The sequence below is a fragment of the Hirundo rustica genome, chromosome 14 (assembly GCF_015227805.2).
Source record: "Hirundo rustica isolate bHirRus1 chromosome 14, bHirRus1.pri.v3, whole genome shotgun sequence".
Taxonomy (NCBI): Eukaryota; Metazoa; Chordata; class Aves; order Passeriformes; family Hirundinidae; genus Hirundo; species Hirundo rustica.
In genome coordinates, this window is record NC_053463.1 from 18,284,711 (window position 1) to 18,305,346 (window position 20,636).

The 20,636-nt window shown below is 41.2% G+C and overlaps 1 protein-coding gene across 10 annotated transcripts in view; it reads right to left on the reverse strand.

The window, feature by feature from the left end:
• LOC120759074 (Kv channel-interacting protein 1) overlaps positions 1-20,636 on the reverse strand; it is a 332,257-nt gene that overhangs the window by 27,167 nt on the left and 284,454 nt on the right. Inside the window, exon 2 of one of the 10 annotated variants that reach the window (XM_058422429.1) lies at positions 8,575-8,620. The exons of 8 other annotated variants lie outside the window; for them this stretch is intronic. Coding sequence is in view for 1 of the 2 variants with exons in the window: in XM_040077967.2 (XP_039933901.2) it covers positions 14,957-15,065 (109 nt within the window). In the remaining variant the exon portion in view is untranslated. Of the gene's footprint in view, positions 1-8,574; positions 8,621-14,956; positions 15,078-20,636 lie in introns of those variants that run through there. One more of the 10 variants, XM_040077967.2, reaches the window with a different exon arrangement.

Below are 20,636 nucleotides of genomic sequence, written 5' to 3' on the forward strand. Positions count from 1 at the left end.
GCGAGAATTGTTTATTAGGTTTTTATAAGAAGTTTATGTTATGGTTCATTTCACTGTATCCCCATTTCTGTAACCCTTTTGTGTTTTCTGTATAATATAAGGTGTTTTGTGTCAATCATCCCACCCCCCACCTATCTTTGTCCATCCCCTCTGCCCTGCCTCGCTCTGGGGCGACCTGCCTATCACTTCAGGAGTCCTCCCAGGTTGCGAAATCTCAGGGAGAGGGCTTCAGGTGATAGGTCTCCTGGGGGGAATTCCTTTCCTCTGGAGATGGTTGGTCAGAGGCTTGGGGGTGGGCACACCTTATTTACCCCCTGAATCCCCTGATTTTTTGTCTTGTTGTAACCTCCCTTGAACCCCTCCCCCGCTTATAAGGTGGAGGAGGGAAATTCAAACTCTCTCTGCTCTGCTCTCTCTTGCTTGCTGGCCCCCCTGGCCTGAGGTTTGGACCAGCTGCGGACTTCCCGCAGCTGGGCCTGAATAAACATCTTTTAACCTGCAAAGCTGAGAGCCATCCTTTTCTTCTGCTGCTGCTGCTGTCAAGACACTACTTGGTCCAGCGACCAGCAGGTAAAAATAGCCTGCATGCCTATCCGAACTGGGAACATTTTGTAGCTGTGCTGACCAGAGCTAGCCGGAGTTCAGCCCGGCTAGCTGAACCAGTTCCCCACCAGTTCCCCACCTGGTGTGGGGACAGAACCAGCCGCACCTCACCCTCCACAAAGATTTGGGACTTTTTGCTATCTATTTCCTTTCAGTGCTTGCCCTCTAGTCAGCTCTTTTCAACCTGTTTCTTCCATTCCCTGATACCCTATAAATTAACCACAAAAACCTCAGTGGCAAACCAGGAGATTGGCACTTCCTCCTCTGCCCTCACTATTCATCATGGGCATTGTCTTTTCCTTTATTTACATTTTCATTACCATGCTGGCTCAGTACCCCCAGCTCTTCAGAGGTGTCACTGTATGAAATATGAGCTCTTGCATTTATAACCACTACAGTTTTATTAAACTGAAGCTCACTGTAAGGTGGTGAGAGCAAGCAGAAGTGTATATACGTAAACATATACAAATTTAAACTTTTGATAGGAATGATGTTAAGATATTTTATCTAATACCACATTCTTCCTCAGTTTCACCATGTTTACAATTTGCTCCTGAGAGATTTGATTGTAGGAAACAACCTTGCTGCTGGTTTAAAGTTAATTTTCTTCTTTAGTTCACAGATGCATGAACAGACCTTTGGACTGACTGCACCCACTGCGAGGGGTGAGTGCAGTTACCTCCCCAGCTCAGTGACACCTGTACCTGCCTGATGCTTACAGCATCCTTATCCTTCCTAAGCTGGCAGGACATCCCTGCCTGGCTGATGGAGACACACACCCAGGGCTGGGCACCATGCAGCTGCTCAGTGAGAGCTTGATGAGCTTGAAAAGCTTAGCAAAGCCTTTTTCTGTTTTAACAGAATACACTTTAGAATTTACTTAATGAGGCTTGCTTTATTCACCTTTTCATATTTGTTCCAATTTTGCCTTTTATTATATCTACAATTTGGGAAGTTTCATACTCAGAGTGCCTGCAAATGGTCCTGCATTTCACACAACCGTTTGGATTGGAAGGGACCTTAAAGATCATCCAGTTCCAGCCCCCTGTCACAGGCAGGGACAGCTCCCACCAATCCCAAGCCTATTTGTGCACCATAAAACAATTGTGTGTTATTCCCCAGCCACTGCCTCGGCTCTGGGATTGAGAAGCCACGATTCTGAGCCTGCCCATCCTTGCTGGTGCTGGCAGCTGCCCCTGCACCCACCTGCCTTGCCCAGGGCTGGGTTTGCTGGGCCACACGTGCTGAGGAAACAAGCATCAAACAGCACCTACCACCTTCCTCAGGTGCGATCCTGCATCATTTCCAGCCCACGTGCCTGCCAAATAAGCAATAGTGAAGCCTCATACAGTGCTAGAGCTGGCCAAGGACAACCCAGAGCCTCAAACAGTTTAAAGGGTGTAAATGATGATTTTAATAAAGATGCAAATGACCTGTCCCCTGCATCTGAAGGCTGCAAGGTAAAAATGCAGAACACCAGCCTCCATGGTTCATGGGAGGACTTTGAAAACAAGTTGCCTGTAATAAATTCACTTTTTCTTAAGGAAAAAAATCAAGGCATAAAGTGCAGCTAATATGCCCAGTGTTAATTATAAAACTGACAGGCATTAGATGAAATGGGTAATTTTACAAACACTGAAGGGGATTAAATTACATGCAAGAATTATTAGACTGCATCTTGCTTTTATTAAAAAAAAAAAAAATAGCTATATTTTCAGAGCAAGGACCTGAAGAAAAAATTAACTCTAGTTTACCCACGGTATATTGAAATTAATCTCCAGAGAGAATGTGGTTTTGGGCAGGTCTTGCAGGAAGTCGGTCTGACCTGCGAGAGATCAGCTGCAAATATTTGGAAATTTCCTAAGAGACATAACTCAAGGCCTGAGTGCATAGGTGCTCACTAGGGCAGGAGCTGGGCAAGAGCTTTGGGATGTCCCTGGGGCTCTGAGCCTCCCCATCCCCAGCCTCGCCATCTGGCAGCACATTCCTGTGCTGTGCCATGTGCTCTCCCCCAGCACATCCAGAGTGTCCCAGCCTGTGGACGCCATGTCCCAGGCTTTAACCGACCCTGCCTGGCACATCCTGCACACCCCTGGAGCCGCACAGGGACAGGAGTGGCAGCTCAGACTCCGCTGTGATCCCAAAAGAGGGACAAGGAAAATTTTCTCATGGCAAACAGCAGGTAAAAAATGGCACAGGGGTACCTACTGATCTACCTACTGATGTAAAAATTAAACACAATTAAGTTGAACAGCCATTATTATTATTAAAAATAATTATTAATATTATTCTGCCTGGCTGGAGAGTTCAGTTTTCAAAAGGGACTCACTCAAGGCAATAAACCAAAAAGAGAGTGGTGTCTCCTAATTCACTCCTTTTTTTTTTTTTTTTTTTTTTTTTTTGATGTGACTTTTTGACTCTTTCAGGTCTATTTTAAGTTGGATTTGATGGTCCTTGTGGTTCTCCTTCAACTCAGAATATTTTGTGATTCTGTGATTTTCACCACTAACCCAGCAACATCAAATTAATTTCACAGCCAAGCTTAGTAGGGTTGTTCTGCCTATGTGAACCGGCAAAACCACCACTTGATGAGAAGATACTTGAAAACCCAACAGCATATAAAATTCCAAGATAAAAATGGCTAATTATAATAAAATTACTAAAAATTAGATTTTTTAGATTTCTTGTCTAATCCTTACAATAAACTATTCACAATGTATAAATACTGCCCTCTGCCTCTCCTTTAATTATTTTCACAGTTGTACACAGGGATGCAAATCCAATGTTATTCTCCAAAAAAGGAGACACCGGAATTTTGAGGTACATCCCAAAGCTGTGTGCTTAGCTAGCACACAGCTAAGATCAGGTACAATGGTTTGAATGTGAAATATATAATGTCAAATTTGAATTCAAATGTTTCTGAAGACACTGTATGAAGTCCAGCTCTCATTAGAACTGTTTTTGTTGTGACCATTTCCAGAGGAGACTGCAGAGTGTCCTTCCACTGCACACAAAGGATATGCAGGCAGGAGCTACTGGCCTTAAACTGGTTTCCCAAGGTAGGAAATGCAGGTTGAGCCGGAAACAAGGCAAGATTGATTCCAAAACAGCAAGAGAAAAGAAAAGTCATGAGAATGTCAAGCACACAAACATGATGCTTTTTAGAAGAAATATCAGAAACTCTACAGAGGACACTTCATTAAAGAGTTGCAAGAGACTTCTGAATTATGAATTAGGTAAGTGAACTTATTTTTTTTTCCTTTTATGGAATAGGTAATTTAATAAAAAACCTCTGATGAGCCAAGACAATGCATCACAAATGGACTTATTCTCTCTGTGAATTCTTGCTGTGGATGTGGGGGGTTTTTGTCATTGCAAAGCAAATCAGACACTTCAGGTTCTTGATTTATGACTGCACTGATTTCCATTTAGACTGGTTTGCTCTAGCTTTGAGTTAGAAAATGGGTTTTGGAAGAGCAATAATCAATGAATATATAATGGGGTGAAATCAAGCAATCAAATATAGTAATTATTACTAGTAATTAATAGTAATGTTCAGTGCCTAATTCAAGGACATTTTATCCCTGAGTTATTATGGGAAAACCAGAACTGTGTATTTGTATATTCGGGCAGGTTTTAACTACAATGTAAAACCTAAGGGTATTTTCCCCTCTCAGAGGCACTTTTTCTGATCAGTGGCTAACACACACTTGGCACTGGCTGCAGATTTGACAGGAGAACTTATAAAACATTCAGAAAAAGAAGGTGAAAAGGTAATGACACAGGGACAAACACAAGTTAAACCACACAAACTCCGTGTAAGGGCACTCTCAACCACGTACAGTGTTTAAGAGCACAATTGCAATGGATCACAAAGCTGTAGCCTCTCCTGAGATTTTATTCTGGATTGGGACTTTTCACCTGGAGAGAGAGAACTTGTGCCTCTAAGTGTTCATGCATCCCCTTTCCACAGAGGGCTTGTCTGTGTCCTCCCCAAGGCACCCTGAGTAGGGGGAGCACCAAATGCAGATCTTGGGAGATGCAGGAGCAGCCCCAGGTGGGGACAGCCAGAGCACTCTTTCAAATTTTATTTCTCACAAATGTTCACGTGACTGTGATACAGCCAGAATCCATTTCCCCCCTGCACCATGTTTGTGGTCAGTTTGTCAAAGTCGACTGACAGCACAGCAGCTCGTTGCAGCTTGTCCTCTCTGAAGTTACCCGGTTCCATAAAATTTTGCTTCTTCACTGGGGAACTCTGCAGCAAATAAGCAGAGCTCAGATACATTCATGCTAATAACCTACACTGGAATTCTGCAAAGCAGCAATTTCATGCTAAGGATTTTAAAAAAACAATTAGCTGTTTTTTCTACTTTGACTTTGGATTGTTGTTGTTTTTTGAATGAAGCTTTGGTTCAGGTTTTTAAAACAAAAATATTTATTTTTCCAAGCTGAAAACATATGGAGGTTTGCTCACATTTATTAAGGAAATTTGTGTGTATGTGTGTTAGCATGCACTTCCTTTCAGATTCAGAAACAGCAGTATATAAAACAGAACTTGCCACAGAAATATAATGCAACAGTGGCAGTGTGAATGTGGGAGCAATTTTCCTCTTTTAACAGGTGGACCACTGCATTATGGCAATTTACCTGGGCAAAGACTAGGAAAAAAACAAATTAGTTTGGTCCAGGCAGAATTGAGGAGAGAAACACCTCCATAAATGAGCACGCTGAAGATCCCATCCAAATGAGCCAGTACTTCCCAGAAGACCACTTTTCCCACTTCAGAGAACTGTTCAAGTTGAACAGATTGCTCCAAAATGTGAAGCATAATTAAGCAGAACACAAATACCAATTAAGCTCTATTTGCACAGAAGAAACAGCTCAAAAAGTATTGTTCCAATACATATCCAGATGTTTCAGTAAGAGGAAATATCCTGAAATGTGTGTGGTGCTGTGAGCAATCTCTCTGCTGACACACGGCGCACACCCGGTGGGGTGGGGACAAACTGCCACAACTCAGGGACACCTGCTGGGCGCAGGCTGTGTTCTCAAGATGTGCTTGTATGGACAGCACCCTCACAGGTATTTAAATGGATCCTGATCTCGGGCAACCAATAGTGCCTGGATGTCTTCTTCATAAAAACATTGATGTCTCAGTTTTTGGCTTGTCAATAAGCAGAACAAGAATGGAGGCTTCAGGACACTAAGATAAAAGGACAGTCCCTGAACCACCTTGCTGCCACCTAAGTTCCTTTACGTACAGATTACATACTTCTTCCTGACTCAGATAAAGCTGCTTGGGTACCTGTACTCACTCAGATTCTTCTCCCACAGAGCATTTTGAAAGCAGGCAGCTGTAAATCAGGTACTGGTTTTTACACATACACACTGCTGTCCAGGGTGAGAGCATTCCCTCCCTAAAACTTTTTATCCAAATAAATGTCAGTTCCTGATGGAAATTTAAAAAAAAAAAAAAAATAAAAAAAAAAAAATTAGAAACCCCCATCCAATACACTATATTCTTTGGCATCAGTAAGAATCTGGTGTGAAAGCAGGAAGTTTTTTCAAGATTCCCAACAGTTTATTCCTTACAAGGAATTCCTTTCCCCACGGCCATACCTGGCTTGTGGTGATGTTCCCAAGAACAGCTGTTTTAGCCAATTGCCTTGGCCACAAATTCTTCCCCATCCTTCATCCCTCAGCTTCTCCCGGCGTCCTGGTCCTGGCTAGGAGAGGGTTAACTTTTGCAGCAGCCAGAAGGAGTACACCTGGATGCTAGGGTTATTCCCTCAGGAAGGGAGTGAGTGGACTGAGGGGTTTGAATTGTTTGCCTCTCCTGTACACTCAGCATTGTTGCTGTTACTGTTTGTTTTCTTATTTCACTGCTGGCTCTAGATCTCATGATCTTTACTTTTCTGTCCCTTCACTTCTCCTCTCCATCCCACTGAAGGGGGAGGGAGGAAGTGAATGAGTGGTGCATGGTCTGGAGTGTTTCAGTGGCAGCACCGGAGCAGGGGTGAAACTAAGACCTCCCTGAACTCCCATGCAAGAGCCAAACCACCAGCAGCTCCAGCCAGGCAGCAAAGCAAACAGGCAGGGAGCAGAAAGCCCAGCAGAGAAGATAGGAGAGCTTCAGGAAACAGACAGTGGTTTAACAATTTCTTAAACCTGGCCCAGATAGTGGTGCTGGGAACCTTACAACTTAGTTCCTGTGGCAAAAAAAGAAAAGTTATTTGGGACAAGCACAAAACTTCCATTTTTCTGTGTCCTTATTCTGCTTCTCCTGGAAGGCCAAAAGGGATGGTTGCACGACACTTTACTAGGACATAAATGCAACCAACTATACTCGTGATGAGTTGCCATGAAGCCAAAATATTTTTTACAACTTTACCATGCTCAGGGTTAGAAGACTTAGATTCAACTAATCTGTCTAAGGATTATTCTGCTTCTGAAACTCAGTAATTCTCTGCCTAGAAAAAGAAGGCCATGAGGTTTAAATCTTCCCAAGCTGGGGTCTGGCTTTGATAAGTCCCTTAAAAGCATTGTCAAATTCAGAGACCTGGTCTGTTTTCAAAATACCACCAACATAGAGTGATTTGAGACTAATAAACACCAGTACTTGTAATCACCTGAGCTGTTCTCGCTGACAATGTCTGAGGACTTCTGCAGGCAGAAAACAAATACAGAATTAGGAACATGACCAATGCCAGAACCCAGCTTATTAAATTTTCATGCTGACTCTGATTACTTTCATTTAGCAGCACAGATGTTAAACCAGGATGAGGAGATAGAGTGCCCATGAGTACTGGGAAATGGCTGGCAATATGAGCAAGATTTGGAAAAGAGTCACTAGAGCAAATGTTGCACACGTGTGCACTGATCGCTTTTACCAGTCAGTTGATTTTAAAGATGCCATGAAAATATTTGAATATATTGGACTTCAAAATTCTGGTTGTTCCATTCTGTTTTAAGGAAGTCAGCAGCAGCTCTAATGCAAACCGTAGGAGGAAATCTGCCGAAGAATATGAGGCACAAGGAACAGGTTAAGATGAATGTGCCATCATGGGTAAGCCCATCCCAGAGCTAAACCTTGCACAGAGGAGCCCTGTGGCTCTTTCCCTTTTGCTCTGGGCTCTGACATCAGGGTGTGGATCATCAAAGGGAAAAGGCAACCCAGACCCATAAAAAGTGATGAGAACTGATCTAGGATCAACCTAGAGAAGCCTGAGCAGTCTGCAGGTACACAGTCCTATTTATTTTAGGGAGGAAGAAATAATTAGCTTGAAATATTTTAAATGGTGTGCGTGAAGAATAAAGAAGATAAACTTCTCTTTCAGAATGCTTCAGATTTCATCTTGCAGTGTCAATACTCCTTTTATTCATCTACATGAAAGAAATTTAAATAAGTTTTGGCCTAATCCCAAAATAATAGGACTGCTAGAAATGGAGAGCTAGAGCACTGTATGTGCAAATACACACAGAGTCTCTGCGAGTTGCCAGTTCTGCTCTGGCACCTGGGAGCCCTCAATTTGGCCCTGGGGTAGCCGCAGCAGCCCCTTGCACAAGGTGCAGTGACAGACCCCAGCACTGGCACTGCCATAGCCACTGCCACACGGCTGCTGCAGGGAGCCAGGGACTGCCACAACACTGCTGTCAGGAAGGGTGGTACACATAAAATGGACAAATTAAGTGTTTTACTCTTTCAACTGTGTGAAATCTCCTTTTAAGAGAGAAAGAATTAACTTGAATTAGGACTTAATTAAGATACATTAAGATTAATTGGGACTTAATTAAGATACATTTGGATATGCATCCTCAATTCAAGGTTCCCATGTGTGGGTTTAACAATTGCAGAAGAGGGCTTAAAGTAATGTTAATTATATTACATTTATATTGACAATTTATATAGCTATCCCTTTCCAATTATAAGCACCTCTGACTCAATTTCTTCAAGAAAAGCAGTCTTACCCTGAAATTCTTGAGGATCCTCTTCAGCCAAAAGAAATCTCTCCCCCTACAACCATAAATATATTAAGCCAAGTGAAATTATCCCTGATTTCAAAACATGACATTTGCTTTCTTGTGGTTCTTGTGTGTTTCCAAAAACAAGGACACAACCATGAAAGCACAGGCAGGTCTGTATCTAGATGTGTGATGCTTCAAGTCAGTGAGAATGGGTTCAGCATCCGTGGGGGAAGCTGGAGCACAACTCCGATTTTAAGATTTTCTAATAACAGTGTGTCCATGAGACTTTGGCAAATCAGTGAAAAAGACAAGCAATTTTTAACATCTCACCAAAATCATCTCAGATACTGCCCTGGGGCTGGTGGAAGGACACATCTTCAAAACCCTCATGGGCTCCTTCAAAGTTCACACAGTTAGGTTCAGGTCACACACTTCTTGTTCCTTCCAGCTCTGTATCCCTTTCGCTTCCCTCTCTCCTCCTGCAGGGAGAGGATAATCTCCTGTCCTGGCTGGACTGTTTTGGGGCTGTTCACGCTGTTTTGGGGCTGTTCACCTGCTCTCAGGATGCCGAGGCTGGCACTGCTCACAGGAGCTCACTGCAGTAATGGGAACAAAAACCACAGTTGGCTGCACCTCACGGGCCAGATGAAAAATTACTAAACACATCTGACTGCAAGATTTCAAGCACTTTTTGTGTAATGATGATCTAAGTCATCTTTAACGGTACAAGCCAAAAACCTATTTCTTAACCTGGCCATGTCTCTTTAAAGCGAATGCTGTTTTCACACTATTTCACTTCTATAATTTAAACATGTGTGGCAAGAGGGAAAAAATTCCACACTTATTTTCCTTTCTGCTGCAATAAGAAATCACATTTATTTCATATAAAATTTACCACCATTATTTATTAGCAGACAGAAAGCTTCTGGGTATAATAAAAATCTGGTACATAAAGCTGCAGCTTGCCTGAGGAGAGGGGGAATTAACTGTAATAAAACTCGTTTAAAGAGCCTTATAGTATCACTTTAGAAATACTAAAAAGAAGGGTGGAGAAACAAGAAAAAGAAAGATTTTTTTGATGATGAAGAAAAATGAAAAATCATGAAAAATGAAAATATCTTCTGTTCTTTCTGCTAAATTCTCATATAAAAACAAACAAAAAAAACCAACAACCAAGTTTTCAACTGATGGCTACATTTAAGGGTATACATGGAAAGCATCTTTTCTTTTCCACACTTGCTAATGTTTTACCTCTTGACAGACAGCAATTATCTCTGATGATGATTTCTTCCCGAATGTCAGATTATTACATTCCTATTTTGGAGACTTTTGATGGCCACCACACAAAGAAGGGGTCAGCTCTTTGGGCACACCCAACCTCGTGGTTACGCACTGAGCCCAGCTTGCTTCCTTCACTCAGGAAAATAATTCCAGGAACACCTAGGAACGCACTTGTAACGCAATGGCAGGACTGAAGAGACAAATCACAGAACTTGGGGAGCTGTTCATGACTTGTGTAATCCAGACTGCACACAGGGATAGCACACAGGGATAGGACATGGGGGCATCACTCTGGCCTGGCTGAGCAGGGCAGGCAGGGATGCCAATTCCTTTAGTAAGTTATTATCCTTACTGTATGCATTTTCTATTAGATATTGGCTGTATTCCCCACTATTGGAAAGAAAAATAAATAATCTTCCTGTGAAAATTAAATCCCTTCAGATTACACTTCGGAATTCTGTTCCAGTCTTCAGGAGGTTTGGGTTGGTTCTTTCATTACCTTGTTTTGGAAACACTCCACTAAACAAAGTAACCTGCATGGGACCGATGCACAATTCTGCCTGAATCCCTCATCATCCAACAGCTCTTGCTTTCCACAGTACATCTGAGGAAAGTCTTGCAAGGGAAGAGACAATAAACAGTGAGAGAACAGAAAACAGACTCATCAGGTATAGAGTTTGGTCTGCAACAATCGATCACACACACTGAAACATCTATAAAGCAGCCTGACAGCTGGATCAAGAGCATCAGAAAATCTCTACCTTCCACAGCTATAAATGAAGAATAACTTTGCCAGCTACAAGCTCTGTGCAAGGACAAATTCAGCTTCAGTGATGCTGCCATTTAGTTTAGATTTTTTTTTTTTTTCTTGAACCACATTAGCTTTTCCTTAAAATCAACCCCTGCCTTGCAGGCAGTGCAGGTCCCAAAGCTTGCATCCATCTCCCCTCTGGCTACCTGATGCCTTTACCCCTGCTGCAGCTGGATGGAATGTGGATCCCCATAAATCAAGGGCAGCACCCAGCACCACATCCTGGCTCAGGGAACTGCACTTCTGACATGCACACCCACTTGAAGTCTGCGAATTTGCAAGGTGGATTTGAGGCAGTAGTTATAGTCCACAGTCTCTCTTGCAGGTCCAGAAAATGGGTAAAGCATAAGCTCCCCCTCTTCAGAAATCTGTTAGACCAGCTTATAATCAGTGCATTTTATCTTGGAAAAAAACTGAAGCCAAACAAAAATTCTTGAAATAAAAATGAGGATTTCCATCAAACTTTATACAGTTCTATTAATTTTATTTTAAAATAGTCTACAGAATATTAAGTGCTTCTAACAACATGCTGCCCAGCAGATAAAGTGATGGATGTAGGGAGGGAGTCTGAAGGGATAGAGGCAAGATGCAAGGAAAGATACATATGCAGGTACAAAATTCATGTACTACGGCATTTTTACATACATGAGGAATTAACAGAAGCACAACAATCATGGAATATGGTGTGGGATGTGTTAGAAGTTTTGCTGTGGTATACTGGTATAATCTTTTTGCATGTCTTTTAAGAAAGGCCCATATGAAGTTGTGCTTAGTAAAATACCTAATCAAGACTGTTATCTATCTGTTTCATCATCATTACAAAGGTTTTGACTTTCAAACCATTAACAAACTTCTGAGTCAGCTCAGCACCCAAGTTCTTCAAACACTGAGGCATAAAGCACAATAAACAGTTCTACTTCACACACTAGTATACTTTTTATCTTCCCCTCCACACTCTGCCCATCCCACTAAGAACACATCCCATTCTTCTCCCTCTCTTGGCCATCTGCTCCAGAATTTCAAGGAGGGCACCTCTATATTCCAGTCATGATCAGTCCCATACCTGCAATTAAAGAACAGGACATGGGGGAGGGTGTTGCCCAATAAGTCAGTCAGATGACACCCCTACTTTCAAATTCCTTATAGAGCATTAGTATCTACTACAATCAACCCAAAGCAAGGGGTCAGAGGCAGCTGTTCCTGCCCTGCCTTGTGCTGCCTATTGGGAGCTGACACTGCACCAAGAGCTTTGCACCACGCAAAAAGAGAAAGGCAAGAGGGGAACCGTTTCTCAACCAGAACCTCTGTAAGACAATCCTAAACATGAGGCTGTGTGAAATGTGTCCTGTGATATTCTCATCCTGTGGTCATTCCTAGCTTCCGAGGACTGTTGATCACTGTGTTTTCCCTGTCTTTAGGGAACTGGGACACTAATGATGCGCCCTTCTATTTTCTCCCATAAGGGAGAAACAGCTAAAGGAGAGGAAGAGATACAGGACCTTTCACTTCAGTTCTTGCATGCTTTCAGCATGGGTCACTGAATGGCCAGAAGTGCTGGAGAATGTTTGTCAGAGTGCATCTTCGTGCAGAGAAGACAAACATCTTCATCCCAGTAATACTTGCTGGCTGTCTCACAAATCATTCACTCCTAGAAGCTGGGGAAAAGATTTGTCTATGAAAGGGCCGTGGGTCAGATGGAAACTGACTTGACAGCTGGAAAGAACTGAGAAAAGGCCTGAAGATTCCTACTGAGTGATTTCAGTAAAGACAGATGTCAAGGGCTATAAGTTCGACAACAAAGTAAAGCACACAGGTACAGCTGGAGAAATGCACATGATCCTGAGTCAGGAGTTGAACAAAAATGACTGGTCTCTCAGGGGGCTGCAAAGACAGCAAGGACTTGCCCAGAAGTACACACAGGAACAGGTTTTGCCAGCCATTTTTTTTTTTTCTGTGTGTGTGGTGGTTTTTTTTTTTTTTTTGTTTTGTTTTGTTTTGTTTTGTTTTTGTTTTGTTTTGGTTTTGTTTTTGTTTTTGTTTCGTGGTGGTGGTGGTGTTGCTGTTTTGTTTTTAGTAGTAGTATTTTTTATTTAAACAGAACAAAGGAACACTGTTTAAGTAAGCCTGTTCCATCTTCAGAAAAGAACAGTTCTAAAAGAAGTATATGTGGCCAACTGCAGTGTCATATTTTAGTGTTATTATGCACAGCTATGAGAACGCACCTGGAATTTCTATAAGTAAAAGTAGTGATCATTTCTACTGAGTATAAACATGTTAAAAATACTTAATACATTGCAATGTAAGCATTAACTTTGCCTTCTCCATTGCTGGCACCAGCATATCAAAGAAAATAACTTAATGCCACCTCTAAAGATCTCTGACCTATTGAAATCTGTATTGCATGACATTAACAACCACCCACATTATACTAATATTCTATTTTCACATATAAATAATTCTTAACATAGGAACAGAGTCAAAAGGGAAAAACATAGGCTCATATAATAAGTACCTAGTAAATATATCTTGGTTTTGAAGTGAACTATTTTGCAGCCGGAAACACAGAATTCCGATAAAAAACTATCCAAATCTGATCAGGTTTATAATACTGTGCTCCTACATGTGGGGCAGCCCATGCAATCAGAGCTCTGCGTAACTGTGGTCCCTTACAGAGGTAAATGCAGCCCCTCCTGCACCTGCACAGACGGAGCAGTCACTGACTGCTGACCACGAGCAAGAACAGGCAGAGCTGTTCCATGAATACAGTGTGGGCTATCTCTTCACTTTTACTCATTTCACCTTCACACAGACACCTTTCTCACCTGTCACATACTTGACTTTGCTGGGGAAACACTAGTGAGTGTTTTCTTCTAGGAAAAGTAATTGCTTCAGGAACCACAGACACTGGAATTATAGTAATTAGGTCTGCAAAGGGGGTATAAAAACATTCTTGCGGTTTATGCAAGACAAATGAAATAGCAATGCAAATTTCTCAACATTTGACTTAGTAGCTTATTTTAAGGTAAGTATTTCTGCTCCATTACTTAAAATTAGTTGTCATTGTTGGAGATCTTAATTTATTTGTAATTATGTAATTGCAATCCAGTGACATTCTAGGAGTAAACTAAAAGCTCCCACAGTATTCATTTTGTAATAAGGAAATCAATCATGTAATAACAAATACATGTCAATTTATATCTCTTAATAGAAATAACTCTTAATTAAGCAAATTTTAATATTTTTTCATAATTCTGCAGTAGGATATCTAGGATTATGTGACAGCATTGATTTTACTGTAGCAGGGTTAAAATTCCATCTACATTTCTTGATCCAGTAAAACAGATTTTAATATATAATTTTTCTTTATTTTTTTAGAATCTTTTGCCAGCCTGTACTAACCCATATCTTGAGGAAATCTGAATAAAGTAACGTAGGTGTTTATGCTAGCATTTTATCCCTACTATTTCTTTTGCTAGATAAACCTGACAGTTAATTATTGAAGCAAGAATGCAATCAGTGACATGGGGGTCCCCTTGTTTTAAAAAATACTTCATTTGCATAATCAAGACGTTATTTTCTTTAAAAATTCTGCGATACCTACCTTCCTTTATGAAAAGATGAACCCTAAAGCACACTTAGTTGTTAAAACCTGTATGCTTTACTAATCCAGGAAAACCTTTAAGACAAAAAAACTTCATTATTTTCTTTTGAGTTCATTACATTGATTCACTACAAGTCAAAGAGAGACCAAATCTTTCAGCTGGTGAAAACAGAAGTATTTCTTAGGTTATTTTGCTGAAGTGTCTGGAACAGCGATTATGGCAAAGTTTTGTTTTGTTTGCATTCAATTCATATCTTTAATCTGCAAATGTCACAACAAAACTCTTGTAGCCCCACGAAATCATACACCTAATTATCAGTTCTGGTTCCATTATCCCAAGAGGGCCTTTCCTTTTTCAAGTTTGGTACTAATTTATTTTCAATAGAGAACAAGGATTAACAGTAAGAAAAAATAATTAGGAGAAGTTAAAAAATAATACACAAGGCAAAAACCATCACAGCTTCAGGCTCTCTTTCTGGCGAACGTAATATATCAAAAGCAAACAAAAGTCCTCAATAAGGCATAAAACAGAATTGCCTCTTTGTAGCCTGTATGATTCTTAATAAAGATGAAGCCCACATTGAGAATCTCTGCACTGACAGACACCACTTTCCTCCACAGTCATCTGCTGCCTACATTCACATACATTTAAACACAAGCAAACAGGAGCTGCAAAACTGGAGTTCTCTTACCATCTGACAAGTCAATTAGCCCAAGGTAGTGCAAAAGTTTCAGAGAGGAGCACACCACCACCACAATCCCTAAAGTCTGGAGTCCCTCTGACTCGCCTTTAGTCCACATCCTGCAAAGCACCACACGGACACCACTAGTGTGCCTGCAAACAACTGCCAGACATCAGAAGCTGAGAAATCCTGTTTCAAGCTTTCCTTCCTGCTGCTCAGCTAAGTGCACAGCACATTCCCCTCTCCCACTCTTTCACTCCCTCTTTCCCAACCTCTCCCCTTCCCCTCCCATTTGCCTCTTTTTTTTTTTTTTTTTTTTTTTTTTTTTTTTTTTTTTTTTTTTTTTTTTTTTTTACATGCAGGCAACTTCTGCAATGAACTATAACCTACGGTTTTATTTTCTTTCACCTCAGGGTAATTCTCTCAGGAGTTTGCTCTGTTCTGGAACAACTGAGGATTGTGCTGCTAGCCTCAGCAATATCTCACACAATTTTTTGTTTAAATACCTGTGATACCAGTTGCATTTGAGATTTTCTCAGTAATTCTACCAGTGCAGATGCTTTTTGTTGATGCCTCCTCTGTACTGCATAAGAGAATAAGGGACACTGTAGGGGAGGAAAGGGCTTTCCTTATCTGAATGCCTCTCCCCACCTACAACATGCTGGGATAAACAAAACCATACTTCCCACATCCATGCCCAGGAGCTGCAGAGTAATTCTGTCTGTTAGCAGCTCCCCTGGGGTACAGCTGGACAGACAAGAGTGCACCCCAGCAACTCCAGTGCATCCACACCAGGGTGGGCCAGGCTGGCTGAACAAGCCCCCCTTTGCAAGCAGAGGAGTGATTTCCACCATTTCATCTCAGTGTTTCTCCAGTCTGCTGGCACTGGGCAGCACTGTGGACTGCTCACATGCTGATTATGTATTTATTTCCCCATTCTCACCACAGATGAGAAAACACTTGGCAGAGTGAGCATTTTATCAGCATGGCAGATGCAATACTGCAACAGCAGTAAAAGCTAGCTTTTTCAAGGATGCTATTAGATGCTGGTATTCCCATGCAGGATGTTCAGGAGAACAGAGCTCACCAATGCCTTTTATTTTACAGGACACAAAAGGCAGCTACACCCATACTCCAGCCCACCCAGTTCTTGCTGTCAGTAGCTCCCTTTCCCTGCAGTCCACAGTGAGCAGGGCAAGCTGCCTTTCCCCCTCCATACTGGTCCACAGCTTCTCTTGGAGCTGCCTCTGCCTTAAACTGCTGGCGAACACCAGCATCAGGTGCAGAATCTCAACAGCTTTTGTGCAGCACAGTAACTAAATAGCGCACTTGAATTGCTGAGAAATGCTCAGAGTGAAGCTAGGATGGAGGTGCAGAGTGCTTACACACACATAAGTGATCAAGTCAACAAGCAATAAGCAGTTTAATTGAATTTGAGCTTTATTCCTGTATGCAGTTGGGCAAGGAGGAGAACACATTAGCAAATGTGTTATGCGGGTTCTCTGCCATGGGCATCCACACCTTCCCAGAGCTCAGTGGCATCATATCAAAGCCACTTCTGATGAACACTTTAGACCAAAGCACTTTTTAGTGCTCCGGAGCATCTGCCACATTAGGTTTTCATTGTCCTAGCTGTACGACGGGCTGCAATGCCACATCGTGTTTCATATCTTCCAGATTAACACATCCAGTTTTAAAACTATCAAGGATCTGAAATCACTGTACTGTCAAATCTCTCCCAGATAAAGAGAGAAAAATTTGAAAGAGTTAACATGATAAGCAGACCTCAAAACACTTAGATAATTTCTTGGTTTACCATGTCCTGTTCCCATTAAGAAACCAAACCAGTACTACACAAAATTCCCAAATTAACAAAAAACCCCCACACCCCTCATCATAAAAATAGCCAGGTTCTTTCCTGTCTATGGAAGTAATGTTTGTCAGATTTACTGGCTGTCTGGTCAGCTTTGCATTGTTTTCTCAGACTCCTTAAGTCGACAGATCCTAAAGAGGGCACAGAATCAGAGCCCACTTCACCCACTTGTTCACAGGCACTTTATTTACAGATAAAATTAGTCACAAAGTTTCTTCCCAGCATTGCACAAACCTACTGAATCCAATTATTACTAAAAAAAAAAAAAAGGTCAAAAAATGATGCTATAATGAGTAATGAAACTCAAAGCACCTGACTCCCCAAAGGTGTGTCTTGCAATTCTATGGTTCTCTCATTGTAATGTCTTAACTCCGCAGCTCCTAAAGCCCTGCAGCAGCACCCCAGCAAGAGAAGGGGATTACGACACAGGAAAGTGTGAGTTCCATTGCTTGTGTTACTGCAATTTATGCCAAGTCCATCAAGTTTGATGCTTTAGGTGTTCCTGATACAAGCAGCTCCAAAAGAATATGCAGTTTTGTTCCCTTGAGTGCTCGCTTCTTGAAGAATTTGCGCATGCCAGAAGCTCAGAATTCATTTGACAATATATCAAATGCTGTCAAGGCCAAATCATGATTTTTCTGAGGTTGAGTCAGTTTTCAAAAAAGCTTGGAGGGAATGTTGAATGAGAACTTTCCCATTCAGGATATTCAGGCTGCTTTGGGATTACCCTGATGCCAGCAGTTCCTCCTGGATGCTGCTTTTTCTCTCCCACTTCACAAAACTACCCAAAATTGCAACTTGGTTCATTGTTCACCTGTTCATTTCTGACCCAAGAACAGGGATTCCTTATGTTGAGCTCATGTCAGGGCTGTTCTAACTTTATGGAAAATGCTGTTAAGTTGCCTGACATGCAGAGCACCAAGTCCCCCCATCCATCCAACAATCCAGTTATGAAGCCACATACTGACCTACTGTTATGGTTTATGGTTAACCCAAATCAGCTTTCTGCTGTTCTTAAACATTCACATAATCACAAGTGACTGACTGAAGAGCTGACTACAGATGAGTCATGAGAAGCAAATCCTATGGACCCAAATATTCATGTGTGTTTTCCTCATAAGAACTAATGTCAGTAAGGGATAGAGCTTTCCCTCAGCTGGGTCCATTTCCTACAGCCACATTCTTTATTGTAGTAACTGAGCAAATGAGAGAGATTGGTTCTCTGATTTAAACCAAAGGAAGGCTATCCAGCTTAGTTCTCCAGTAGAAATAGAGGATCATCAATTCTTAAAAAAGAGGTGGAAATATTAATTAAGGTATTATTAGGTATTTTATTTGAGTCACTTCTGAAGCAATGAGGCAAAACCCAAACCAATGCCAAATAAATACTGTGTGTGACTTTTTAAAAAATTTTTAAAAAATTTTTATTATTTCTACAGAGCTCTACAATCTAAAAACCATGCCGCATAACCAGCTTTTGGATTGATGCCTCCCAAACATTTCTAATCTGCTGCAAAATACATGCTGTCATCCTCAGAGAGGTTAGGCAGCTCAAGGGACTGATTTTACCTAGAATCACACGTGGAATAAAATGCACGAACTAAACTGCCTGGATTTCTGCTGTAGAAACTGATCAACAGATTTTGCAGAACAGCTGGAAGAACATTTTTCTAGTTATATACAGAAAAGGTTAAGCTCACCAATGAAGCAATAAGCATTGTTTTCACCAAATCTTAAAGAACGAGGATGTAAAATGCCTAATGTTAAAATACCAGATGTTCTGATAATAGAGATATCCTGCTAGTGCCTACTGTACACATCTCTCACATGCAGCAAAAGGAGTTGAATGCTTCAATTAGCTGCAAAAAAAAAAGGTATGCACAACATGTGCCCTCTGAGAATGTGAGAACTTTATGAAGATCAACCAAAATAACATGTAATGAAAAGGATTTTCTGGTGATAAAAAAATTGCTATGATGAATCATATAAATTATTTATGCAATCTGTAATCAGCTCTTAAAAGTGGCTGGGGAAAAAATGCATCATGCAAAGGTGAAAAAATCAGAGCAAAATGGAAAAAAAAATTCCTCTCAGCAGAAGTTCTCCAATGACCAAGGTATTTGGAACAGATTTACACTTTTGAACAGGAGGACTTTTTTCCTCATTTTGCATGATACAGATGCAGCATAACATGTTCTCAATAACCATACCTTTAAGAAAACCCTGGTGATATTCTGTGATTTGCCTGGTTTAAAACTCTAAATATTAGATTTTTGTCACTTTGATGAACTTTTCCTTTGCTATTGTGTTATGCTAAAGAATAAATAGGAACATCTGAGCAATTCTTCTTGCAGAGTACATTATTTCATACATCCCCAGAGCAGTTCTTTTTACCAATCTTCTGACACTCAGCAGTCCTGAACGGTCTTCTTACATAGCTGCTGTCCATAAATCTATTTCCACTGCAGATTTCTGAAGACCTTCCACTTCTGTTTTGTTTTAGAAGTGACATAATGAAATCATTCACAGCACGGCAGCATCAAGAGTATGAATTTACTATTCCATACCCATTTATCCAATGAGTTCTTTTGTGTGTACATAAAGTTAGCTGGTTTTGTTGCCCTTTTGATTTAAAGTTATTCAAACCAAAATGAAAACTAGGCCTTTCTTGTGACTGACTTTAACTTACCTACTCCTAAGCAATGATATTTACTACTTAAACAAAAGTATTTTTACCAGCTTGCCTTAGTCATTTCTCTGTCCTGTTCTTGATAGGTGATTAAGCCCCATCTGTATTTCTCAGATTTCTCTGGATCTCACTATCCCCAAGGAATTTGTGTCATCTGCAAATTGTGTGCTGGAAAAAACACTTATTGATAACTATTGACTACAATTAAAACAAAAAACAAAACAAAACAAAACAAAAAGGTGTGAGTAAATTCAGAAGTCTGGTGTTTAAGTGATTGATGATTTAGAGCAAGTCCAAAAAATCTCCAGCTGAACTAACAGCCATTCAGTGCCAGTGAGCTCAGGTCCCTGCCCATTTGCACCATTAAAATTCCAGCCTGACCCTTCTGCCTGCAAATTAATTGGATTTCAGATCACACTGGTATTTCCCAGCAGTTATTCACCAGCTAGGATAATTTTAAGTCCTGGCTAATTACTACTTACCATTTTTGTCAGTAGCCATTCAGTATAAAGTTAGATGAACCAGAATTATCTCCTTAGTTTGGATAACAGAAATTTGGATGCTTTTCTACTAGTGCTACCCAGGGAACTGGGAATAAAGAGCTCAGTTCTTCAGCTGCCCTTTCCTTGCTGTGTGAGCACAGGGAAATAAGCCACAGATGAAGACTTGTCCTGACACAGTATCAATTCTTCTGCCATAACAAAACCAGCTATAATTCTTTTAACATTCTCTCCTTAGTTCAGTTCTTCTGATTCATGTGAAGGCGCTGCTATCCTTGTGCTCTCAGAATCTCCCTGCTTGCTGACAGTGGTAGGGGGTTGTGGAGTTAAAGGACCCACAGACCCATGAGGAGAAGCAGGAGGACCCTCCCTTTCAGAGGACTGCCTCGAGCCAGTGATTCTCAGCCTTCTCACGCCTGTTGGCACAATTCACATCATCAACTTCACAACACACAGGAATAGCTCTGAAAGGTTCCAGAAATCTAATCCATCATTCCTGACTTTTTCTAGAAGTGTTGGCAGCACAGACAAGCACATCCCACCTCAAAGTGACGATTTGGCTTTACCCTGGAGCTCATGATGGCAAAACCCGGTGTTAGCAATGCACACCCAGGTCATAAGACTGGC